Genomic DNA, 27,588 nt, shown 5'->3' on the forward strand with positions numbered 1-27,588 from the left:
ACGTATCGTGCTTGCTTGTAATTCTCTTCAGCAGGCAACACTGGAAGCAGTAAATAATTCTTTCATTCAACGAGTGCACCAGTGTATCGGTGTCCAGGTTCACCACTTTGAGCACCTTTGAATGTTCTACTCCTGCGCAATGGTACAGGAGAGTCAAAGTCAATTTTGTGTTATGTTTTTACCTGGTTTTCATTTGTTTTTTGACAACTCGAGCAAGTGGACGAGTTTGTGATCCCGGGCTCAAAGTCAGTGTTGTATTATGTAATTAATAACGTTGTGTTTCTGTGAACAGTACACTGTGATACATTTTTGAATAGTTCTTAGAAGAGGATATGAATTACTGAATAAAAAAATACAGAGTGCCATTTAAAAAAGTCGTACCGCTGTTCATATCTTTGTAAAAAACAAAGCTACAACGAAGGCAATCATGCTGATTGATACCCCCCTGAGGGCTAAAGACTATTTGCTTGAAACATTTTGTAATTTGCATCTGGACAAACAGTTATTTAGAGTGGTCAAGATAAATGGGACACGCGGTATAACATCAACTGAAGTTTTTTAGTGTGAAATTAGGGCTTTTGAAATCGTAAGTTGAAAGCCGCCAGTGTGGACAATTTCATCATCTTAGTCGGAACTCCGCACCAACATTTAAAAAGTAAATATAATCAGAGTTATGGGTTTGACACTATTTCCAACAGGTGTACTTCGGCATTACTCGACTTCGTACTCACGCTCTCCGGCCGTCTGTCGTTTGTGGGGTGCAGCCTTCATACTGTGTAAGATGCAATATGATAAAATGTGGGCTGAAATGAAGGCATAACTGCCTCAGCATGTTCCGCACTTGACTGATCTCGAAGCCCTTGTAAAACTTTCACCTGTCTACACAGACAAGCTTACGTCCTCCATTCGTACTATCCCCCACCGTGGCAGCGAGCCAGTGCTCAAATCTTCCTGTTCGACTGCCTCCCGCGCGGTACCTGCAAATGAACAACACATTTATTACGTAATTTTTTAGTTTTGGAGATAGTAACGAAAACTTCATGACTTCCCGTACGCACACGTGCGTGTTGACGATCTTTCTTGTCCAGCCCCTATAGGTGTCGCGGAGGGTGGTTTACGGAGGGTGCCACCGTAGCGGCAGGGCAGAGTGGTGTGTATATGTGTGTGTGTTTGCCTGCCTTGCAGCTGTGCGGCAACTGCCCCGAGACGCTGGTGTCGGCGGCGCTGCTGGCGCAGGACCACTGCGACGCCATCGACGTGAACCTGGGCTGCCCGCAGGCCATCGCGCGCCGCGGCCGCTACGGCGCCTTCCTGCAGGACGACTGGCCGCTGCTCGCCGACATCGGTGAGTCCGGCGCTGACGCCGGTGGCACGCTACGATATTTATTTGATCAAAGTTGATACGTCAAATATTTATGTCAAAGAAATTTGACAGTGTAATAAGGAATACGAGGGTCACTGCAAAAGAAATGCACACGATGTTTTTTTAAAAAAATCCATCTTTTATTCTACACTACTGGCCATTAAAATTGTTGCACCAAGACGAAATTCAGATGATAAACGGGTATTCATTGGACGAATATATTATACTAGAACTGACATTTTCACCCAATTTGTTTGCATAGATCCTGAGAAATCAGTACCCAGAACAACCACCTCTGGCCATAATAACGGCCTTGATACTCATGGGCATTGAGTCAAACAGAGCTTGGATGGCGTGTACAGGTACAGCTGCCCATGCAGCTTCAACACGATACCACAGTTCATCAAGAGTGGTGACTGGCGTATTGTGACGAGCCAGTTGCTCGGCCACCATTGACCAGACGTTTTCAATTGGTGACAGATCTAGAGAATGTGCTGGCCAGGTCAGCAGTCGAACATTTTCTGTATACAGGAAGGCCCGTACAGGACCTGCAACGTACGGTCGTGCATTATCCTGCTGAAATGTAGGGTTTTGCAGGGATCGAATGAAAGGTAGAGCCACGGGTCGTAACACATCTGAAATGTAACGTCCACTGGTCAAAGTGCCGTCAATGCGAACAAGAGGTGACCGAGATGTGTAACCAGTGGCACCCCTTACCATTACGTCGGGTGATACGCCAGTATGGCGATGACGAATACACGCTTCCAGTGTGCGTTCACCGCGATGTCGCCAAACACGGATGCGACCATCATGATACTGTAAACAGAACCTGGATTCATCCGAAAAAATGACGTTTTGCAATTCGTGCACCCAGGTTCGTCGTCGAGTACACCATCGCAGGCGCTCCTGTCTGTGATGCAGCGTCAAGGGTAACCGCAGCCACGGTCTCCGAGCTGATAGTCCATGCTGCTGCAAACGTCGTCGAACTGTTCGTGCAGATGGTTGTTGTCTTGCAAACGTCCCCATCTGTTGACTCAGGGATCGAGACGTGGCTGCACGATCCGTTACAACCATGCGGAAAAGATGCCTGCCATCTCGACTGCTAGTGATACGAGGCCGTTGGGATCCACAACGGCGTTCCGTATTACCCACCGATTCCATATTGTGCTAGTAGTCATTGGATCGCGACCAACGCGAGCAGCAATGTGGTGATAAGATAAACCGCAATCGCGATAGGCTACAATCGGACAATCAGTTCGACGACGTTTGCAGCAGCATGGACTATCAGCTCGGAGACCATGGCTGCGGTTACCCTTGACGCTGCATCACAGACAGAAGTGCCTGCGATGGTGTACTCAACAACGAACCTGGGTGCACGAATTGCAAAACGTCATTTTTTCGGATGAATCCAGGTTCTGTTTACAGCATCAGGATGGTCGCATCCGTGTTTGGCGACATCGGGGTGGACGCACATTGGAAACGTATATTCGTCATCGCCATAGTGGCGTATCACCCCGCGTGACGGTATTGGGTGCCACAGTTACCCATCTCGGTCACCTCTTGTTCGCCTTGACGGCACTTTGAACAGTGGACGTTACGTTTCAGATGTGTTACGACCCATGCCTCTACCCTTCATTCGATCCCTGCAAAACCCTACATTTCAGCAGGATAATGCACGACCGCGTGTTGCAGGTCCTATACGGGCCTTTCTGGATATAGAAAATGTTCGACTGCTTCCCTGGCCAGCACATTCTCCAGATCTCTCACCAACTGAAAACGTCTGGTCAACGGTGGCCGCGCAAGTGGCTCGTCACAATACGCCAGTCACTACTCTCGATGAACTGTGGTATCGTGTTGAAGCTGCATGGGCAGCTGTACCTGTACACGCCATCCAAGCTCTTTTTGACTCAATGCCCAGGTGTACCAAGGCCGTTATTACGGCCAGAGGTGGTTGTTCTGGGTACTGATTTCTCAGGATCTATGCAGCCAAATTGCGTGAAAATGAAATCACATGTCAGTTCTTGTATAATGAATTTGTCCAAGACTACTGATTTATCATCTGCACTTCTTCCTGGTGTAGCAATTTTAATGGCCGGCAGTGTAATTTTCAGCCAAGTGTCCGGATACTTTCGATCACATAGTGCACATTTATTATGCACCAGTATTCCAAGAAGAATCGCAGCTGTATTATGGGCAAATGGGGGTCCAACCCCTTATTATTAAACCAGGTATTCACATTGTTTTGGCTATGTATGTAGACGGCTGTGGGAGGGATGCGTGTCGTGTTGCAGTGAGTTCGCTGCGGCGCGCGCTGCGCGTGCCGGTGACGTGCAAGATCCGCGTGTTCGCCGAGGTGGAGCGCACGGTGGCGTACGCGCGCATGCTGGAGTCTGCGGGCTGCCAGCTGCTGGCGGTGCACGGGCGCACGCGCGAGCAGCGCGGCCCGCTCACCGGCCTGGCCTCGTGGCCGCACATCGCCGCCGTGGCGCGCGCCGTGCGCGTGCCCGTGGTCGCCAACGGCAACGTGCGCTGCCTGGCGGACGCGCGCCGCTGCCTGCGCGAGACGGCCGCCGCCGCAGTCATGAGCGCAGAGGGCCAGCTGCGCAACCCGGCGCTGTTCGCGGGCCGCTCGCCGCCCGCCTGGGAGCCCGCGCTGCGCTACCTGCAGCTCGCCGCGCGACACCCCTGCCCGCCCTCCGTCGTGCGCGGCCACCTCTTCAAGCTCTTCCAGCACTGGTCAGTCGCCGCCACCCGTTCTCATTACGTCGCTCTCTCCTCTGTCTCCCTGTTCGGTTCAACTTTTGCGTTTGGTTTTAAACGTAGCTCACAAGGGGAGTCCACGACGTTGGCATCACTTTTGTACACCTCTAGTAGGCCATTAAAACAACAAGGTGCAATTCGGAAGTTGCACTACTCTAGCAATTCCGAGAAAATCGCAAGAGAAGTTTTATATACGTGTGTCATGTAACTGATGTATCTGTGCATAGGTGCCGTACGTTAGAGTTTGTGGTGGTCGAGTGGATAGCTTTCGAACTTCGTAAGGTGAACGTGTACGAGTCGACAGTTCGAGTCGCACTTAGACCGACATTTCCGTAGTTCAAAAAAAAAAAAAGATGTTCAGATGTGTGTGAAATCTTATGGGACTTAACTGCTAAGGTCCTCAGACCCTAAGCTTACACACTACTTAACCTAAATTATCCTAAGGACAAACACACACACACACACCCATGCCCGAGGGAGGACTCGAACCTCTGCCGGGACCAGCCGCACAGTCCATTACTGCAGCACCTTAGACTGCTCGGCTAATCCCGCGCAGAATTTCCGTAGTACAAGCATAAATTCTGCGATATCCAAAATATTTGCACCTACACTATATGTTCTCGGTATATTAGCAATGTCTCACCTCTGTGCAAGTCAACTGCCAAATCTACATCTACATCGATACTCTGCAAATCGCATTTAAGTGCTTGGCTTCACAATTCTCTTAATTCCAGTCTTGTATGGCGTGTGGAAAAAGTAACACCTATATCTTTCCCTGCGAGTTCTGATTTCCCTTATTTTATTACGGTGATGATACATGCCTCTGTGTCTCCAGCTGGAAGTGTCGAGGTGCAAAGTAGTTCTGGGTACCTTACCAGATCACACGCATAAGACATTTCGCAAATCATGACTGGCAAACATTTTCAGGAAAACTCTATCCGTTTCTTCATTTATTGGTCTGTTCTAATAATTAAATTTAATTAAAAATAGAAAGTAGTCAAATAACATGAAATTCGCTGAAACTTCATGTAAATTCACGTGGTTTTTAAATTAACTCTTAAATGCCATGTAAATTAAATAATATAACCACTGCTGATGAAGCTCGTATGAAGCTGGAATGCTAACCACTTGACCTTACTACCTCCACATTATGTTGCTTTAATGGCCTGCTGAAGGTGTCAAAGTCTGAAGTAAATGTGTGGTACCAACGTCATGGCCTCCAAATTTCTGTGAAGTTTGGAAGGTAGGAGATGAGGTACTGGAAGAATTGAAGCTGTGAGGATGGGTCGTGATTCGTGCTTGGGTAACTCAGTGGTAGAACACTTGCCCGCGAAAGGTAAAGGTCCCGAGTTCAAGTCTCGGTCTGGCACACAGTTTTAGTCTGTCAGCAAGTTTCTAGATTAAATTAATTACGGCATACGTGAAGGGATTTCAAAGGTGAAAGGGAGAGAATCCGTAATAACTGGTACATTGGAAAATACCCTTGCCCATGCCCTTTACTGTGGTTTGCAGAGTGTTGATGAGATATAGTACGATGTAATATCATCTCTAGCCCTGATAATGGCATCAATTGGGCAAGGAAAAGAGTCCAAAAGTTTCTTCAGGTATGCTATCTACAGCTGATCACACTTCATGGAAGATTTTATCCTGCAGAACTACCGATTTGCTTTGATATTGATTACTGCTCTCCACTTGCTGCTCCAAATCGTCCCAGACATTTTCTATGGGATTAAGATCCGGTCATTTGATGGATCAGTCAAGGTGCCATAGGTTGCATTTCCAACCATTGGTTCCCTACATAACTGGTAGCGGACCCACTATCACCTTTTTCAGTTTGACCCAGAATGTTTGAGACACGCTATATACGAGATATGAACAGCATCAGATGTGGAGGGATCACTGAGAAGGACAAGGAGATTCTGCATACACGTGTGAGATAGCATTCTTAACAACTGACAGAGCCTCGTTGTGAGTCCTCATTTACCTAGCTGATTGAACTGTGCAATATCCAAATTTTTGGGCTTCCAGATGTGGCAGTGGCTTGATGTTGCAGTGCATTGTAATGTGAGGGCAGATATACTTGTTGTCGAATTTCCTATTGCCCATGTCTGAGGAGGGAGGATCATCTTATTGTGCAGCAAGCACCTTGTAACCCCACCACATCTGTGGCTCCCTTTCGAGAACAAGTAATGGACACTCTGCAACATTCTGTGTTATCTTGCTCCTTTAGTCAAAGACTGGCAATAGCCGGATTATGGAATTACCGTCCATTGTGTAGGCTGACATTGACACCACAACACAAACAGCTGTGTTTGGAGTGGAGTAATGACTGGGAATCATGGACTGCTGATGAATATCATCACAATGTGTTCAGCTATGGATTGTGGTTTAGCACAACCCCAGGTGGCCATCATTGACGAGATGACAGGTACCATTCCTTTAATGTTTTGGAGGGAACGGTGATGTTACTCCTGCTGTTGTCATGGTATGGGAAGTCGTTGCATGTGTCTGGGCCAGAATGAGTATAACATCATACTAATAAATGGACTCATACTGCCGTGTTCTTTGTAAACTTGACTCGAATTTGTTATCACTAAACTGACATCACAAACCCCCTTGAATAGTGAAGTTTCAGATCATTTGCTCCTGGCCTTGTAGGGGCTTCACTTCCTTTGTACGGCATTGTATGTATGCACCCTCTGTGAAGACGGGTGTTATCATCAAGGAAGACAAAAGTGCCTGTAGTACCCTCATCATGGAGATGTAGAAGAGGCAACAAAACTTGGTTATGGTGAATGTTACAATAAATATTCTGATTGCCTGAATGGATGGGCCCAAGGTATGGTATGAAAAACACCTGCAAAACATCACAAAACAAGTCCAGCCTCAACTAAACTCTCCACACACTGTGGGCTAAACACCTCATTGTGCTGTGGTTGCACTTGACGCCTTGCATCATTGAAGAGAGGCAGTGTTGCAAATTGTCAGACCACAGTACATGCCTCCAGTGCACTGCTGTCCAGTTTCTGTGTTTCTATGTTTGCTTTATGTGCGACAGTCAGCAGTGTCCTCTTGTGAGGTACTCAACTCTAAAATGACTATCACAGGATGTTTCCTTTTGTATGTTCATTTAGAAACTGGTTGAGATGGACCTGCATTCACTAACAGCAGCAATTCCCTTTGTGCTTGAAACTGATTGTCATTAACAAGGCATGACATTCATCTCGAGTTCCCGTCACTTTGGATCTTTTTACGACCTCCCTTCTTGTGCCGTGTTACACAGCCGCAAGTTTTACACCATTCCTTGTAAACACACTGGACAGTCTGCATTGACACACTAACAAATTGGGCAGTTTCAGTCATGGTGTGTTGTCATGGGTGCATCCAAACATGATATTTTCTTTCAGCCATTCTGTCAGCTCTCCATGTTGACCCATTTTACTGCACTTACTGGCTTATACAGTACATTCCACTTGACAACTACAACTTATGCACATTTGGTGTGTCACATGACCACCTAGTACAAGTGCTACAACAACTACAGTGCTCCAAAGTGACCAGTGTTCTCTTTTAAGGGGGCTAACTAATATTTTGTCTAGTGAACTTGTTATGAGGGTGAGTCAGTGAGTAGTGCAAGGGTGTTACAATAACTACAGTAACAAGCTTTTGTGAGTATATGAATAACCCACATGAATTAATTTTCAGGTTTAAATAGAAGAGAGAGTTAAAGCTTTCAACACCACTGGTACTCTATGAAATACAGTTTCAGCAATGTAAGGGAAAGGTAGATTGCTACTTACCATAAAGATGACATGTTAAGTTTCAGACAGGCACAATTAAAAGATGCCTAAACATTAGCTTACGGCCACAGCCTTCATCAGATTCTGGTCTGTGTTGCAAGAGACAGAAGTCGTGTGTTTGTGAGGTGTGCTTTCTTGTGTGAATGAATGAATGTGTGTGTGTGTGTGTGTGTGTGTGTGTGTGTGTGTGTGTGTGTTTTCCTCTTTCTGTCATCTTTACAGTAAGTGTCATCTTTACAGTAAGTGGCACTCTATCTTTTCCTTACACTGTTGACATTCCAGCCTTGCCTTTCTGTTGTTTAAATAGAGGTTCGAGATGGAGACACTGACAGATAGAAGTTTGGCAATTCAAGTATTATAAGGTTTTTGCATTCAAAGAAACTGCCTCTGCCACAATTCATCATCAACAAGTGTAAAGTTACGGAGGGAGTATAATGTCACAAAAACAGGTGTCATTTGGGTGCCAGGACTTAGAACAATCATGTGAGATAGGCAAAGATCAGGACAGCCAAACATGTCCACTTCAGGGCTGATTTGAGCCAGTCGTAATATTCATGCGAGACACATTACACACTCGTGTGACTGGTTCTAGAATATTACTAAAGTGTGTGGGACCCTTACCAAATAGGACTAATGAGGGATATTGAATGTATATGGAGAAGGGCAGCACAAATGTTCACAGGTTTTTTGACCCATGGGACAATGTTACAGAGATGCTCAAGAAACTGAATCGGCACACTTTTGAAGAGTAAACTATGCTGAGAAAATAATCTAACAAAGTTTCAAGAACTGGCTTTGAATGATGTCTTTATGAATATACTACAAACAACCTCATATCGCACAATATGGATCATGAGGATAAGATTAGTATAATTACAGTGTGCACAGATACATTCAATCAATCATTCTTCCCATGCTCCATAAGTGAATGGAGTGGTAAGAAACCATAATAACTGGTGCAATGAGACATACCCTATGCCATGTACTTCATGGTGGCTTTCCTTAATTTTTTTTTTAAATTTAACTAATGACCATTAACATATGTGAATATAATCTGTATTTTCGTAATAGAGAAACGTTGACCCTCAGTTTTAAAGACTACAACACCAGATCTAATTTTGTGCTTAGTTTTATGTATGTAATTGATTTTCTAATTTATTTGGACTATTACTAGTTAGTATCTTTTATTATTGGGCGAAATCAGTAATTGTTTTGTAACTTAAATTCTATTGTTGACATATAAACAAATATCTGTGATAATTGTAAACATTTGAAAGACCAAATGCTAGTATTCTTAAAGTATTCATTTGGCTCTATCTGAAAACATGTTAGCAAAGCCAGTCCTTAATTAAATATGAAGTAATTATCAGTTTTGCCAAAGTATTGTTTGCATAACAATATATGTTAATTTCGTGATTTAAACAAATAATTCGGCATAACTCTTGTAGTAGAAGAAACTGTTAAAAGTAAAGAATCTTTGATGTATGCAGTTAATTTAATGAGTCAAGTTTTAATTGAAATTTCTGTAAATTTAAATCTGAACATTGTGTAGTTTCAGTACCTATTATTGTGATGATATATATAAGGGCCCAATTTTTGGTCCCAAGACAATCAGTCCACGGCGAGTTTCAGACAAGAAACCTGTGTGGGTTAGAACGACAACAATCCTTGAAATTAACTGTGAAATAAGTGTTAAACAGTTAGGCTGTGTGTAAAAACAATGACAGTGTCTGTTCCATACGTACCTTTCTACTCTCCAAGAACTGTGAACTTTGTGGTTAGGTTTTACTGCTTGTAGATGTTCAACAGGAAACTGTTGTAGCAGTATCTGGAGGTTTGCCTGCAAACTATTAATGAGGCTTATCAAAAGTTAAACAATAGTGCACTGGCCATACAACTGTGTATTATTAGGGGGTTGTGTACAGTGAAATTAAAGTACTGTGAAACACAACTGTGCACCTGTTGGTTACATTATTTACAATAGTCAATGTCAGAATCCACAACCCATTTTTCAGCCAGTGTAGCAACACAGTACATCAATACCAAGGACACAAAACAAAATAAAGCAGGCAGAACTGCTACAACTGCACTCTCCCAGTACTCTGTCAGTGAACCAAAGTCTACCACCTGCTTCATCTATGGCTGAGGCTCTGTGAATATCTCCACAAAGTGTTACACCCAAATATTTGTATGAGTAGACTAATTTCAACTGTGACTCACTGACATTGTAGTCATTTGATACGACATTCATATGGGTTATGAAGTGCACAATTTCACAGTAATGAACATTTAAAGCAAGTTGGCGGTCTTTGCACCACTTCGAAATTTTTTCAGCCTCTGAGTGAACATCTCAGTATTTTTTTTTTCCATATATTATTTTGTTATAGACAACTGCAATCCCCCTAAAGAGACTGAGGTTATTAATATTGTCTGGCAGATCATTAATATACAACACTATTCAGGAACACTCCTGAAGTTAAGTTAGTTCAACATCTGTCAGTGGCTCTCCATCCAGCATGACATGTTGTACACCCCCCCTTCCCCCTCCCACCACCATGACCACCACCACCACCACCACCCCACACCACACCAAGATATCCTCAAATTAGTGATAATTTTCTTTCAATATCCCGTACTACTGTACTTTAATCAATAAGCAACTGTGCAGTACTGAATCAAATGCTTCTTGGAAGTGAAGAAATACTGCATTTGCATGACTGCCTTGAAATGAAAGGATCGTGCAGTGTTACTGGCCAGGAGGCCCCATCTAGCGTTGTTCAGGCACACCTTGTGCAAGTCTTTTTATTTTACAGCACTTCAACAACTTGCATGATTTTGTGGTGAAGATGAGATGAAACAATTAGGACACACAAACACCCAGTCCTCAAGTGAAGAAAATATTTGGTACCTCAATCCTGCAGCTCCAACTTAGCCCCTCATTATTTTCCTCAGCTCTTTGAAGATGACAAGGCCATATGACCTATGGTCACTTATATGATGCAACAGGTACCATAAGAATTTGTTACAGAGGGTTTTGAAGATCTGGCCAAATACTGGAAAAATTGTTCGAATTAACAGGTAGGTATGTTGAAAAGTAAGATAAATTTCAGGCTAGAACTTGCAGTAGTGATGTAGCTACCCCATTTAGTGATATTTTTATTGGGTAGCTTTATTGGAGTGGAAGTGCTCCTCAAAAGTCATTAATTGGAAAACTGAGATCTTCTATTTGGCATAGACTGACTCAAATACCTGGCATCATAACAACTTGGCCTCCTGACCAGAAATGAGGCTTGGCCCATCATTCTTACCTGCTTGTGCAGGTGGCAAAATGAACAGTCCAGAGCTCAGATCAGGAAGGATTGGAACTGTGCTGCTAGTTCATGTCCCACAAAAATATTACGATGGCATTTTAAACTAAACAATTTGAAATGAAAGGAAGATACGGCTGTGCTTAAATCAAGAGAAATCTTGCATACTGAATTTGACATAACTATTGATAGAAAAGCAGAGTTAAGCAGAAAATAATTGTGAAAGAAACAGGCAACAAAACAATATGTCTAAAAGAGTGGGAGGAAGCATACCTAGTTTTGGTCCAAGCAGAAAATAATACATCTCTGGGAACAGGTTTTGGGTGAAAATGTATGGAATGAATAGTAGCCTGTCTGTAATCTAACCAGCTGACATGACTACGTAAACTGTGACTTCTTTAAAAGGCTCTAAAGGTGTTATTGATGAGATGGACCACCTTTGTGAATGTCAGTCTAAGTGTTATGTGGAATCATGTTTGATGCCATGGGTGACCCCTGAGGTAGCCAGTAAAACCGACGGAAACAGAAATGTCAGTGAGAGCGAGAATGAAGACGACAGGGCTAACGCTGACTGAAGTGCAGAGGTTGGTCATGCTAAACCAACTGAAAGACCTTATTGTGCAAGAGCAGAGCAACAAGTTCTTGGAACTTTGTTAATAGATTTTCTCAGGATAGTTTGCCTATCTTAAACTCTTTCAGTTTAGTTTCTTCAGCATCTGTGTGACACTCGCCCATGGGTCGAGCAAACTTGTGACCCTTCCGTGACCCTTCCTGCTGCCCTTCTCCGTATATGTTCAATATCCCCTGTTAGTCCTATTTGGTATGGATCCCACACACTTGAGCAATATTCTAGAAACGACTGCATGAATGGTTTGTAAGCAATTTCCTTTGTAGACTGATTGCATTTCCCCAGTATTCTACCAATAAACTAAAGTCTACCACCAGCTTTACCCACAACTGAACCTTTATGACCATTTCATTTCATATCCCTACAAAGTGTTACACCCAGGTATTTGTATGAGCTGGCTGACTCTAGCAGTGACTCACTGATATTATAGTCATAGGGTACTATATTTTTTCATTTTGTGAAGTGCAAAATTTTACATTTATGAACATTTAAAGCAAGTTGCCAATCTTTGCACCAATTTGGAATCTTATCAAGATTTGACTGAATAATTTATGCAGAGCCTTTCAGACAGTACTTCATCATAGACAACTGCATCATCTGGAAAAGGTCTGAGGCTACTATTAATATCATCTGCAAGGTCATTAATATAAAACGTGAACACCAAGTATCCCAACACACTTCCCTGTGGCACACCTGAAATTACTTCCACATCTGACAATGACTGTCCATCCAAGACAACATGCCATGTCCTCCACACTAAAAAGTCCTCAATCCAGTCACAAATTTCTCTTGATACCCCATATGACTGAACTTTTGGCAATAAGCATTGGTGTGGTACTGAGTTCAATGCTTTTTGGAAATCAGGTAATATTGCTTCTGGCACTGCCTTGATCAATAGCTTTCAGTGTGAGAAAAGCACCAGTTGGGTTCACACGAACTATGTTTTCGGGATCCATGCTGGCTGTCACTGAGGAGGCGATTCTTTTCAAAGTACCTCATAATATGTTCTAAGATTCTGCAACAAAATGATGTCAAGGACATAATAACATAATATGTAGTACAGGGGGAAGTACTTTCTGCCGTGCCCTTCACAGTGGTTTGCACGGCACGGTTGTAGATAGATCAGTTTAAACTGTCTGTGTGTATGAAGTGTAATTATGCACTCAATTAAGAAAGCATCTTGATTAATTACTTTGAATTTATTAATTGAATAAATTATGTTGGTTGCTAAATTCTATAAAGTCAGGCAGTCAAAACTTTTCATCACATCTATTCAACTTGGGAGTGAGGCGGTAGGGGTGGGATTCATAAAAGTATTGCTAATCTAGTTTCTCCTGCTATGGAGTGCTTTAAGCTTTTTTCATTCAACAAGCATTTATTATTTCCAGCATACTGAAAGTAAACATAATTTAACATGTTACTGAATGTCACTTAAACAGTGCCTTACAAAAGCAGTGACCTACACATTTTTTGATACCCACATGCATTAATGACAGCTAACTACACACAGCTCCCTGAACCCCCAAGTACTACTGTGCACTGTCAAGAGTGGTTAACCATGTCCCATTCAAAATATTTGTAGCCAGTGAAAATTTTCAGAAAATGTACACTGAAACTGAAGGTGTTTTTTCATTCTCTCAATAACTGCTGTGGTTGAGTCAATATGTATATTACTTACTACTGTCTTCCAGATGGAAAAGTCAGTGATGCTGAAATTCTGAGAATTGTTACCTCCACCAGGTTTCCATATTATTTTAGCATCTACTTACCAGTTGCAAGGCAGAAACAACTAGAAAAGGAGTCAGAGATGCAAATGAAAATATATATATATATTTGTTGTTTCTCTAGCCTTTAGGGGCTTCTAAAGCTGAGCTGATGGAGAAGGGTGGGGCGAGGATGTAGTACAGGAGGAAAAAGCTATATCAATCCCCCAAAATGGGAGAGAAATAAAAGGTAATGGAGGGAATAATTGAACTGTAGCAATTGATCAAATTGTAGGCTACTATAAATGAACATCAGGCAGTCAATAAATCATGGGTGCTAATTTATCCTGAGAGGGATGTTCTGAGAGCTGAACATTCAATGTCTGATTTTTCATTCATATGCCTTTTAACTATGTTTCAGTGGTCTCATTTGCAGCTATCAAGAATTATACAGACTTCTTCTAAGACAGTATTAATTTTCATTTTTGAGTACTCCAGTGTTTCTCTACTTTTACAATGCCTGATTTCAACACTTGCAAGAAAACTGATTTTCATGTTCTTTTGGAAGTAGTATTTTTGTCAGGAGCAATTTTTGCTTGTGGTAGTCAGTGAAGTATATGCCAAGTGAGTGCTGTATATTGTAACTAGTGTTTACCGATAATATAGTCATTGTGGGAAATACGAGTTGGTAATTTCTCTGTTGTTTGTGTACAGCCTCTGCCTTGAGGAACACAAAGACATTCGTAGTCGAATAGCAACAGCTGGTTCATTGGAGGAGATGGGTGATGCTGTGCAGGAACTGCGTGATCGTTTGCTGCCTCTGCATGAGGGACTCTCCCCAAGACCATGGGAGCCACCACCGGAAACAGGTATGCACTCATAATTTTGCTCGATTGATACTTGTACAGAGGTTTGACGAACAATAACAATAGTTTCCAGAATGAGATTTTCACTCTGCAGCGGAGTGTGCGCTGATATGAAACTTCCTGGCAGATTAAAACTGTGTGCCCGACCGAGACTCGGACTCGGGACCTTTGCCTTTCGTGGGCAAGTGCTCTACCATCTGAGCTACCGAAGCACGACTCACGTCCAGTCCTCACAGCTTTACTACTGCCAGTATCTCGTCTCCTACCTTCCAAACTTTACAGAAGCTCTCCTGTGAACTATGCAGAACTAGCACTCCTGAAAGAAAGGATACTGCAGATACATCGCTTAGCCACAGCCTGGGGGATGTTTCCAGAATGAGATTTTCACTCTGCAGCAGAGTGTGCGCTGATATGAAACTTCCTGGCAGATTAAAACTGTGTGCCCGACTGAGACTCGAACTTGGGACCTGGCAGAAGTAAAGCTGTGAGGACCGGGCGTGAGTCGTGCTTCAGTAGCTCAGATGGTAGAGCACTTGCCCGCGAAAGGCAAAGATCCCGAGTTCGAGTCTCGGTTGGGCACACAGTTTTAATCTGCCAGGAAGTTTCAATAACAATAGTTATCTATAGAAAAAAATGCACGTCTGATGAAGACAATTACATACCATGTGAAATGTTGAGTAATTGATAGGAACATAAACAATATATTGGATCCTGTAACACAGCTTTCAAACATGCAGTCTTCAAACCTTCACTTTATTCCTTGATGCTGCCCCTCACACCATTGTTGATAAGAAAATCTGCTGTTTCAAGTTAGTGGGGTGCTGATAACTCCTCCCTCTGGACTTGAACATTTATGAGAATGATATCAATAAGGATGAAATTGAAATTTAGCAAGAAATCCAACAGTTGTGCTACAGTCTATCTGCATGTTATATACAATAAGGACTCAATCTAGTCTCTACATTTGGTACCGGGGTTGCATAGACAAGAGCTTTCAAATGCCCCCATAAATGGAAGTCAAGAGGGTTGAGGTCAGGGGAGCGTGGAGGCCATGGAATTGATCCGCCTCTACCAATCCATTGGTAACCGAATCTGTTGTTGAGAAGCGTACGAACACTTTGACTGAAATGTGCAGGAGCTCCATCGTGCATGAACCACATGTTGTGTCATACTTGTAAAGACACATGTTCTAGCAGCACAGGTAGAGTATCCCGTATGAAATCATGATAACGTGCTCCATTGAGTGTAGGTGGAAGAACATGGGGCCCAATGAAGACATTACCAACAATGCCTGCCCAAATGTTCACAGAAAATCTGTGTTGATGACGTGATTGCACGATTGCGTGCGGATTCTGGTCAGCCCACACATGTTGGTTGTGAAAATTTACAATTTGATCATGTTGGAATGAAGCCTCATCCGTAAAGAGAACATTTGCACTGAAATGAGGATAGTATGTTTATTCCTAACATATGTGCTGAACGTCAAGAAATGTTTGCCAGCAGTCTGTGGCTGATTACTAGCGTTGCAGACTGATGGATTATCATGGGGATAGACTTAAATTTGGGGTAACTCTAGGAACTGAAGCAGAGAAACTTAAAGCTTTTCATTCTATAGTTGGGGAACTCAACTCAGCACAGTAATCAGTAAAATAACCATGTACTGTACTGAATGACATATGATTTCAAATATGACTTGTAAATCTTTTAGTATCCTCTATAATGGAAGGAAACATTCCACGTGGGAAAAATTATATATAAAAACAAAGATGAGGTGACTTACCGAACAAAAGCGCTGGCAGGTCGATAGACACACAAACAAACACAAACATACACACAAAATTCAAGCTTTCGCAACAAACTGTTGCCTCATCAGGAAAGAGGGAAGGAGAGGGGAAGACGAAAGGAAGTGGGTTTTAAGGGAGAGGGTAAGGAGTCATTCCAATCCCGGGAGCGGAAAGACTTACCTTAGGGGGAAAAAAGGACAGGTATACACTCGCACACACGCACATATCCATCCACACATATGTGTGGATGGATATGTGCGTGTGTGCGAGTGTATACCTGTCCACACATATGTGTGGATGGATATGTGCGTGTGTGCGAGTGTATACCTGTCCTTTTTTCCCCCTAAGGTAAGTCTTTCCGCTCCCGGGATTGGAATGACTCCTTACCCTCTCCCTTAAAACCCACTTCCTTTCGTCTTCCCCTCTCCTTCCCTCTTTCCTGATGAGGCAACAGTTTGTTGCGAAAGCTTGAATTTTGTGTGTATGTTTGTGTTTGTATGTGTGTCTATCGACCTGCCAGCGCTTTTGTTCGGTAAGTCACCTCATCTTTGTTTTTATATATAATTTTAGTATCCTCTGTTCAATACTTTGCAGGAGTATCATGGGAAAATTTCCGTGTAAAGGCCTACTTCACACCCCGGTTTAGGATTTAGAATTGGGTTATGTATTCTAGCGAAAAAGTCTTTAGCAAGTTATAGATAGGCATGAGCAAGATAACCAAATCTGTGCAAATAAGAATGTAAATGTTTATTTGTTCAGAATTGTATATCTCCAAAAGTTCTGCACCGATTGCTTTAAAGTTTTTATACAACATTGGATTTGAATACTAGCTTACTGGAGTGCCATAAGGTATCTAAATATCTATGTAATAATTAAGGAGATAAGTCGTTAGCAAGCACCTCATGTTTGTTTGTTCAAAATCTTCAATATCCAAAACGTCTTCACTGATTCCTTTGAAATTTTGACACAACCTTGAATTTTAATATACAGATTTTTATATCCAAAAGCAGCTTTGTGTCAAAATTTCAAAGGGATCAATGAAGATCTTTTGGAGATTTAAGATTGTGAACAAATGAATATGAGATTTTTGCTAACAATGTGTCATATAATATAGACACACACACACACACACACACACACACACACACACACACACCAACACCCTTATGGTAGTCCTGTAGGTGTATAAAACACACTTGTATTTGAATGCAATGTTGTGTCAAAATTTCAAATCAATCAGTGTAGACCTTTCAGAGATATATGATTTTGAACAAACAAACATTTAAATCTTTATAAATAAAAATCTATATATTCATTTGTTGAAAATCTTAAATATATGAAAGATCTTCACCGATTGCTTGAATAGTTTGACACAACATTGCGTTTGAAAATTCACATTTTTTTCTACCTATTTCTGTAATGTATAAATAAATATGTAATGTAGGAAGGGGAAAAGTTATTACCAAAAATATCACAAAGTTCCTGACCATCCATTTGGATGGACATAGGATGTACATTTTAATATATATAGTATATAAATATATTTGTAATATCTAAAGGGGATATCTTTAGCAGTCAGGAAAGTTGTATTTGTGGCTTACTGGCCTATGATTAGAACTACTACAGAATCTGAATTTGCAATAACAATAAACGAAGCTGAAGGTCAGAGAGGTGGAATAGGAGATGGACAGAGAGATGGGAGGAAATGGACACAGAAAGCAGGAGCGGGAGATGCACTCAGAGATGGGGGAGGGGGTGATAGACAAAGGAGGGGGGAAGGAGGAGGAGATGGACATAGAAATTGGAAATAAGACCGGGGGAGAAGGTTATTAGGATGTATATCCAATTCCCATTCATATTAGTAACACGTGTTTTCTCTTTTCTTTCTTTTCCATTTAACCAGACTGAGCCGCAGCAGTATGTGGCCAGGAAATGTTAGTATGAAATAAAAGAAAACCTTATCAGTCACACCTTTTAGCCTATATCAGAATATTTGGACTCATAGATTTAGATTCTGGGTAATATTTATGTTTTTTGAAGCAGGTTGTAAATTTTCCAAATAGGCAGCGGGTAGTGTTCTCTGAAATAAGTAAAGTTGTATGAATGCTTAGTATGAAGTAGTAGATTGAAACAAGCAGTAGTTTTTCTTCAGATTAGCTGCTTTTCTACTAATATAAATAATATCCTGATTTATAATGCGTATGAAAGGTAATGTAGAAGTTATTCCTGCCATTAACCTTGTGAGTGGATTGACACTAGTTGTGTCTGGGTGTTAATATATTTAATAGAAGTAGCCTGCATGGCTGTTTCTGTATAACCTAACTTGTTCCACCTCACAGAACACTCTCCTTCATGCAGCATTTGGATGTGGAAAGAATGAATGAGTGGTATCTGCTTCGAAAATACCTAGTTGCTCATATCGACAATGTGTACCATAAAAATGAAACATTTGGTTGCAGTCAGGCACGACAAAAAGACTTACGTATAAGCTTCCAGCTGAAGCCTTCTTCAGTAAAGAAAAACACACACATAATCGAACAAGCAATATTTACATTTTTTGCTGAATTCAAGAAATGCTTCTTCCATAAGATGCTGCCTACTTCATACTCACATCCTTGGTGGTACATATGTTTATTCATGGCATATACCTATGGTTGTCATGTTGAAAATGAAGGAACTACAAGCTGTGCCCAGATGAGGACCCAGATATCTTTATAAGCATAGTAATCTCTTTGCTCCTTTAATTTTGTGTTACCTACAGATGCTGCACATTAAAGCAACAACAAAAGGTATTCACACAGTTTATGATGCAAACCGTATACCACATTTTGTTCTTTTCATAAACCCACCAAGCTGCTTACACATTACACTAGTCCACCAATATAGAGAGAATTCTCAACACAAAAGGGTATTGACTGTAATATTACGTATCAGATGGAGTGGATGTATCATTATTGTAAGTGTCAAGAAAGCGGGACTTTTTCAGTCACACACTCAATTACCAGTGTTCTCTACTTTTATCAGCAGTGCTCTTCGTATTGTAATGTCAGTGGTTCATTTGTAACTTGGTGGTGATTAGCTCAGTTACTGAGCTCAAGGTTACATAGTGTGAAACCACAAATTAGAATTTTTGCAACAATCTTCACAATAGATGTAATTAATGTGGTTCGTCACTAAATTTCTGCATAGTTTCAAATAACTTTCATATTGTTGAATAATCACCCATGACAACTACTAAGATATTGCAGTCACTAACACAACTAGTCTGTTGATGCTTAAATGGGGAAAGAAAAGTGTACACACAAGCAAAGACATAACAGCTGCTTAGATAGCTTTACATACAAGGGGGTACCCAAAAAAATGAAAAAAACAGTCTGGAGTGGAGCTTGTGAGTACGCATTTCTGCTGCTAGGTGTGTATAGTGCAACTCATTACCAGTTCAGTGCTGCCTGTGTTGTCGAGCTGGCTTTTTATTTTAATCTGCAGTGATTGTTTTTGCTAGTGCTGTTTTGTTCTTGTGTCATTTTTATGATGGCAAGTTTAACCCGGCGAGGATGTGGTCGAGTCAGTTTGACCCTGCTCATTTTGTTTTGTTAGCAGTTCTTTGTTGCACATTGTCGAGGTTCTCAGTAGCTGTAATTACTGATCTCCCCTCCCTAATGCGTGCACGCACTCAGTCAGCTGCCGTCCGTGAAGAGAGATAAACGAGTGCAAACAGTAAGAGTGTACTTTTGACCCTTCCACAACTGCGAAGTAGACCGAGTGAGATGGCGCAGTGGCTAGCACACTGGGCTCGCATTCGGGAGGACGACGGTTCAATCCTGCATCCAGCCATCCTGATTTAGGTTTTCCGTGATTTCCCTAAATCGCTCCAGGCAAATGCTGGGATGGTTCCTTTGAAAGGGCACGGCCGATTTCCTTCCCCGTCCTTCCACAGTCCGATGAGACCGATGACCTTGCTGTCTGGTCTTCTCCCCCAAACAACCCAACCCAACCCAACTGCGAAGTAGTATTTCTGTGCCATTTTTTAATTTATCTTTTTCTATGAATGTTTCGTATGTTTTGAGGTTTTTAGTCAAAATGGACAATGATGAAAGGGAGGCTGAGAGCGCATACATCATTTTTTTACATGATTTTGCAAATTATCAGACAGTGAAAGTGGCTTTACAACAGATAGTAGTGAAAATGAAGATTATGTAAGTGAGGGCAGTGACAGTAGTGGTACTGAGCAAGATGCAAGTGAGGGCAGTGACAAAGCAGATAATATACCACCAAATGAGCTACAGAATACTGCCCACAATGCTGCGTTACAGGAATTAGTCGAGCAATCAGAAAATCGGGCACGCAGTCCATTTTATTTTGGTAAAAATGGATCCAAGTTGTGAAAAAATCCACCTCAGCAACAAGTTAGGACCTGTTCTGAAAATATCATCAGGCAGGTACCTTGAGTCTGTTTTGCAATGAAAATAGGCTTTGTATTATCTTGAAATACACAAACTTGCAAACTGCAGAAAGGAAAGCAGCTTGTGAAGTAGTTGTAAACCACTATTTTATGAAGGAAATGACCATGAGTGAGCTGAAGCCTTATATAAGCTTGTTGTACATTGCTGGATTCTACCAATTGGGGAGGCACAACACCATTGACCTTTGGGCTTCAGTCGGAACAGGTGTTGAAATATTTTGGATGACAATGACATGGCAACATTTTCATTTCATTCAAAGCTGTCTTTGTTTTGATGATAAATCCACACATGAAGAAAGAAAACAGCTGGATAACTTAGCATCAATATGTCAGATATTTGAAATATTCATTGAAAACTGCAAGAAAGTACTTGGAGAATATACAACTGTAGAGGAAACGCATCTTGCATTCAGAGGCAGATCAAATTTAGACATACATTCCATCAAAACCGGCCAAATATGGCATAAAAATATTTGCCTTGGTCAACACAAAGTATTTCTATATCTTCAACCGTGAAATATATACTGGCAAGCAGCCAGAGGAACCGCTTTCACTGAGTAATAAACCTTTTGATGTGGTGAATCAGCTGATGCAACCCATTTCAAAAACAAGCAATAATGTGACTTTTGATAACTGGTTTACGAGCTGTGAACTAGTTTCACATCTGCTGAAAGAACACAAGCTAACTTCTCTCACAACAGTGCATAATAACAAGAGGCAAATCCCTCCTAAATTTTGCAAAACTCGTGCTAGAGAAATCTACTCATCTATAAGTTAAGTTTCCAAAAGGATATTACACTTGTTTCTCACATACCAAAGAAAATTGAAGTTGTTTTGCTTATGTCTAGTGTTCACCTCTATGTTGAAATTGCTGAATCGACAGGACATAAAAGAAACCAGAGATAAACATGTTTTATAATTCCATGAAAGGTGGAGGTGATGTTGCAGATAAGCTGTCAGTGACTTATGGTGAAGCCGCAACTTAGAAAAAGAGAAGAAAAAAATGGCCTCAGACTGTCTTCTACGCAATACTGAATTTGGCCAGCACAAATGCTGCTATTGTTCAGTGATCAAATAACAATGAAAACCAAAAGCGTCGTAATTTCATAAAAACCCTTTGCTGTATGCTCATCAGTGAACATTTGAGTGGCTGACAAGAAATACCTTAACTGCCAAGCACTTTGCGTAAGAGAATCAGAGAATTTAGTGGAGAATCTTCACAGGAATCGACGGCCGGATTCCAAGGTGTATGAAAAAGATGTCAAGAGTGTCCCTATGCTAGACATGATAAGACACCTATTGTTTGTGAAGGCTATCATAGGTACATTTGTCAAGAACACATTGTCCCATTCTACGACAATGTGCTATGGCAAGAGATGATTTATATCTTATATCAAAAATTTATTTTTCATTTTGTGTTTGAAGAAGATTTATCTCGTAAATGCTTAGCAAAAATATCTGAATTACTTATGCGAATTTATGGTTTTGTAAATGGCGAATGTATGGTTTTGTAGATTTTAAAAAAAAAAGTAATGTTAAGAGCTGTTTAAATGATTATTTTGCAGACTTTTTGTAAAAATTAAGTAATAAAGCATTTGTACAGTTAATGGTGTTTATTTCTATGAAAATCCTTTAATTAATAAATAATTCTTAAGTTTAATTCCCATCTTTTGTTAAAATGTGCCAATAAATATTTTAAAAATGTAAATGAAAATCAGGATCAATACGACTCTCCACGTCCTTGATGTACACGTTTTGCACCACATCCTCACCGGGTTAAGTGAACAATGTGCAGCTGTGAAATTTTGTTTTCTTCTTGATAAAAATGCTGCTGAATCTGTTTTAATGTTGAAAACAGCTTACCAAGATGACGCTATGGGAAAAACTCAATTGTATGATTGGTTTACTTGGTTTAAAAATGGGAATATGTCAATTGGTGACAAACCTCATTCTGTACATCCATCAACTGCTTGATTCGATGAAAATACGAGAGTTTGTTACTCTAGGTCAGACCATCAATCAAACCTTTTATGTAGAAGTTTTAAGAAGATTGTGCAACTGTGTTTGTGGCAGACAGGAGAGGGATATATTTGTTAGTTGTAATGGAGAGTATTTTGAAGGGGATAAGGTTGTTTTGTAAACAATTTGAAAATATATAGCTTTTAAATAATAATTTTTTGCACCCCTTCATACATATATGTATAATTTCTACAGACTCATTCACTTCACTTTCATTTTACAGCAGTGTTAAATCTGTACAAGTGATAAAAAAAAGGGTTTATGCACAGTTCTAAATGCAAGTTAATGGTAGGAATTGCATCAGATGTATTTCCTCTAACGTGTACCGTTTTGTTGCATTTACACATTTGTATTTCAGGATATGATTTGGTGCTGCCTCCATGGATCTGTCAGCCATATGTGCGTGATCCCCCAGAGGTGCACCTCCAGAAAGTGGCACAAAATCAGGCAGCTGGAGCCACTTCAGAGTCTGTGGAGCTGGATACGACTGTTGGCGGTGATGCAGAGAAAGAGGTATCTATCTGTCATTTTAATCTTCTTGATGATCATAATTACTGTTTCTTCTAATCCTTCTGTGACTATAGCGACATAGCTACAGAGTACCACTCCTATTAAGCCTAATTCTGGTATAGTGTCTTTTCACATTATCTCATTGTTCCAGAATCATGATGGTGTCTCTCAGAAAAGGCAAAGGGAGAGCAGTGTAGAATCCACTTGCAGCAAATCTCAATCAAAAAGGTTATTGAAGAAGATGAGGAAACTACAGAGGAACCCAAACAAAGTGTTCAATGGAAGAAAGGGAGTAGAGAAGTGTGCAGAATGTCCCAATCCAATGGTAAGATTTTAATCTCACTGTTGCTCATAAATTTTGCCTTCTCGGGGATACATTTTCCCCCCCCCCCCCTCCTCTCCCCTCACTCTTTCTCCTCCCTTAATATCCTACCCTATCACGAATACTAGTGTGGTGTGTGGCAAGGCATAGAGTTTTCAAATGTGAGCCACTACTTCTTGTCTTAAAGTGGCAACTGTATTCACATCAGATATTACACAATAATGTATCATCTATTATCTTCTATGTACCAAAGGCAGCCTATTGGCAACTTGTTTGTCAGTGTCCTCCATAATAATTTTTTTGTGTTTTGCAGAGCAAATGTTGAGGAATTCACCAGAACATATCCACATTCTGCTTGATTCGATGCATCAGCAATAGGTTGCAACATGTTCTATCTTCAAACAATTCTGAACTGTCAGAGCAGAGATTGTGTATAGTTCTGTAGTGTTAATCATTTGTGTGTTGTCATGTACCCAATCTGTGGTTGCCATTTTCACAGGCATTAGTGCATACATAAAGTGTGCTGTGAAAGTGTGAACAAAGAATCTTTGCAAGTCAAACAGACAAAGAAGCTCTTATTAAGAGGACAGGCCCCCATCTGCCCTACAGATTTATGCATAACTAAGAACATCACAGCAATGGAGATTCCTTTATGCAATTTATAAGAGTGAGGTTGTGTGATGAAGCAGGCTGGGATCACTTTACTTCCTTTATTGTTTTGCCATCTTCCTCCGTAAATTCCTTTTTTTTTTCATTTTTGCCTAATTACCATTAACATGCATTAGTATAATCTGCATTTCCAAAAAAGAGAAAGGTTGGCCCTCAGTCATAAGGAAAATAGCACCAGGCCTAATTTTGTGCTAGTGTATGTAATCAATTTCCTAATTTATTTTCACTGTTAGTTAATGCCTTTGTTACAGGGTGAAATCAGTAATTGTTTCATGACTTAAATTCTATTGTTGACTTATAAACAAGTATAAATTCTGTACAAATTATACACATTTGGAAGAACTACTAGGATTCTTTAATTATTTATTTGGCTCTATTTGAAAACATGTTAGTAAAGCCGGCCCTTAATTAACTCCAAAATAATTACCAATTGTGTAAAAAGTATTGTTTGTATAACTACATCTGTTAATTTCATTATTTAAAAATGATTTGGCCTAACCTTTGTGATAGAAGGCACTGTTAAAAAGAAGGAATTTTTCAATGTATTCAGTTAATGGAATGAGTTATGTTTTAATTGTAATTTCTGTAACTTAAACATCAAACAATGTATATTTTCAGTGCCTATTATTGTGGGGATATATAAAGGATGGATTTTTGGTCCCTATACAGTCAGTCCACAGCCGATTCTCGGACAGGAATTATGTATCGGTTAGAGTAACAACAACCCATCAACTTAACAGTGGCATTAGTGTAACACATATAGGCCATGTGTTATATCAAGTAATGACAATGTCTGTTCAAGTATTTTGAGAAATAGTGCACACATACCTTATAATTCTACAAGAACTGTGAACTGTGTGGTTAGGTTTTTCTGCTCATAGATGTTCAACAGCAAACTATTGTGACAGCATGCTGATGTTTGCCTGAAACCTGTTAATGAGGCTTATCAACATTTACCAGTAGTGAACTGGCCATACAACTGTGTAATATTGGAGGGTTGCGAGCAGTGAAAGTAAAGAACTGTGAAACGCAATTGTGCAACTGTTGGCTACATCATTTACAGTAGTAAGTCTTGAACTTCCACCCCCCATTTTTCAGTGAGTGTAACAATGCAGTACGTTTCTACCGATGACTATCAATGAAGAAATAAAGCTGGCAAAAGTCATAGTTGCTCCTCAGAATTAGCTTGGATTTAGGAAACACCATACATGTGAACAATAACTTCCTGTGTCCGCACATGATGTACCAGAAATATGACTGCCAGTCAACAGCAATATTTATCTTTGCAATTATGTGACTCGATCAATGAATTTGTAACTGAAAAATATCCCATCATGTTTTCTTGTATAATGAGTGCTCACCAGGCACAAAATCTGTGAGAGTACACAAAGGAAGCTTGGTGAAACTGTTATTATTCTCTTTGTATAGAGATATGGTATGCCAAGCAATCTCAGAAGGATATTCAGACTGTTTGTGGTGTTGATGTGTACAGGACATTTACATCTTTGAATAATGGCAGGATAATTCATAAGTCTCAAACACATCAGCGACTTGATGTAATGCTCTACAGCTTGCATGAAATGTGGATAAATGTAAGATTATTTGGCTCAGTAGCCAGTGATTATCAGACTGAAAATCCAAAGTTATGCAGTTGCCAGTCAGTTCAAGTATTTTTTTTGTCACTTATCAGTTCTTTCATCTTTGACAATAATTTGTGTATATGAAAAATCCCAAGTTGCACTGTGGTTTGGAGTTCACATTTAAGTCCTCTGTATAGTTGATTGGATACGTCAGTTCATAGATTGGGCTAAACAAGCATTGCAAATTATAAGCAACACACAGAAATAGACATGTGAAGTGCAAATGGATGGCTTCCGTTTATTGCCAAAATTATAGATGTGTCTATGTGCATCTCCAAGGCAGTCCATCTAAAAGATTTTTGTGGGACCTCTTAATGAATAGTGAGTAGTTTGTGCCCATCATCATCTGGTTGGATTAGTGAGGAAATAAGAGGAATTCAGTGGCATTCAGCCACACTTGTAACTGACTATGTCTGTCAGCATGAGAAAGTTATGGGGAAGATCAGGAACCTTACGCTGTCAGAAGAAAGTCAATTTCTTTCTGTGAAACACGGTTGGGCAAGTTTAAATAATCAAAATTATAAAAAGAGTGTTACTTAGTAGTGCTACACACATTGTATAATCCCCAGAAGAACAACAAGATAAGAGAGGTCAAGATGTGTACAAAGGCATCTAGGCTGCATTTTCCTTGCACACTGTAGCTTCAGAAGTGTGTATTCTTGTATTCATGTATTCAGGTTTCATATTTCATAGATTTCATCCCATGAAGAAGAACCTTATGTTTGTTCGTAAAATATGCAAGGCAGTAGATAATGATGACCAGAATGATACAGTAGTCATTTACATCTGAGAGGCATTCAGTAAAGTTCTGCACTTTTCCCCTAGTGAACAAAATATGAACTTACAGAATATCGGAATTTATGGAATATTTTAAGTAACAAGAATCCACCAGAACAGAGGTAATAATAAATGTATGCCAATGCAGATTGGTAGAACTGTTCTTATTCTCTTTGTATGTAGATTTGTCAGACAATGCCAGCAGCTCATGAAAACTGTTTGCTACAATATTATAAGAAGGAAAGCTGCTACTCACCATATAGCAGAGATGCTGAGTCGCAGATAGGTACAGCAGGAAAACTTGCTAGTAATACTGCTTGATGGGTCATGGTTGTAACTAAACACAAATGCAAAAATGATAACAAAAGCTGTTGTATATGTGGATTTCTCAACACTGGATAGTTGTAGTAAAATGGAATAAGACCTCCAGAGTATCGATGCATGGTATCGGGACTGACAGTCGATTTTCAACATAAACAGAATCAATGTGTTATACATAAATAGATGGAGTGACCCATTATTGTTTGTTTACAACCATGGGCAACAGTCAAAATGGTGAATATACATTCAGAGCAATCTAAACTGGAACAACCACATAAAACTAGTAGGTGCCTAACTGAGATTTATTGGAACAATGTTAAGGAAATGCAGTTATCTTATGACTGAAGTGGCTTACTCTTGCTTGACCATCAATGTGGGATCCTTAACAAGTAAGATTAATAAGAGAGATAGGGGAGATCAAGAGAAGAGTGGTGCATTTCACCACAGGCTCATATATTAAGCACAAGAATAGAGATTTACTGTTAAAATAAAAGAAAAATATTACTTCCCCCCCCCCCCCCCCCATACACACACACACACACACACACACACACACACATTGTGAAATTATACCTGTCGCATCTTCAACAACATACCATAAGGTGGTTTGTGGAGTCTCTATATGTACAGGGTGTTACAAAAAGGTACGGCCAAAC

General features: G+C 40.6%; 1 protein-coding gene across 1 annotated transcript in view; it reads left to right on the plus strand.

Annotated features, from left to right (window-relative positions):
- LOC124780746 (tRNA-dihydrouridine(16/17) synthase [NAD(P)(+)]-like) overlaps window positions 1-27,588 on the plus strand; it is a 247,119-nt gene that overhangs the window by 212,007 nt on the left and 7,524 nt on the right. Inside the window, exons 3-7 of the mRNA XM_047253803.1 lie at window positions 1,186-1,345; window positions 3,655-4,099; window positions 14,277-14,431; window positions 23,052-23,206; window positions 23,355-23,528. Of these exons, the coding sequence (XP_047109759.1) occupies window positions 1,186-1,345; window positions 3,655-4,099; window positions 14,277-14,431; window positions 23,052-23,206; window positions 23,355-23,528 (1,089 nt within the window). The remainder of the gene's footprint in view (window positions 1-1,185; window positions 1,346-3,654; window positions 4,100-14,276; window positions 14,432-23,051; window positions 23,207-23,354; window positions 23,529-27,588) is intronic.

This window comes from Schistocerca piceifrons, chromosome 1, assembly GCF_021461385.2.
Source record: "Schistocerca piceifrons isolate TAMUIC-IGC-003096 chromosome 1, iqSchPice1.1, whole genome shotgun sequence".
NCBI lineage: Eukaryota > Metazoa > Arthropoda > Insecta > Orthoptera > Acrididae > Schistocerca > Schistocerca piceifrons.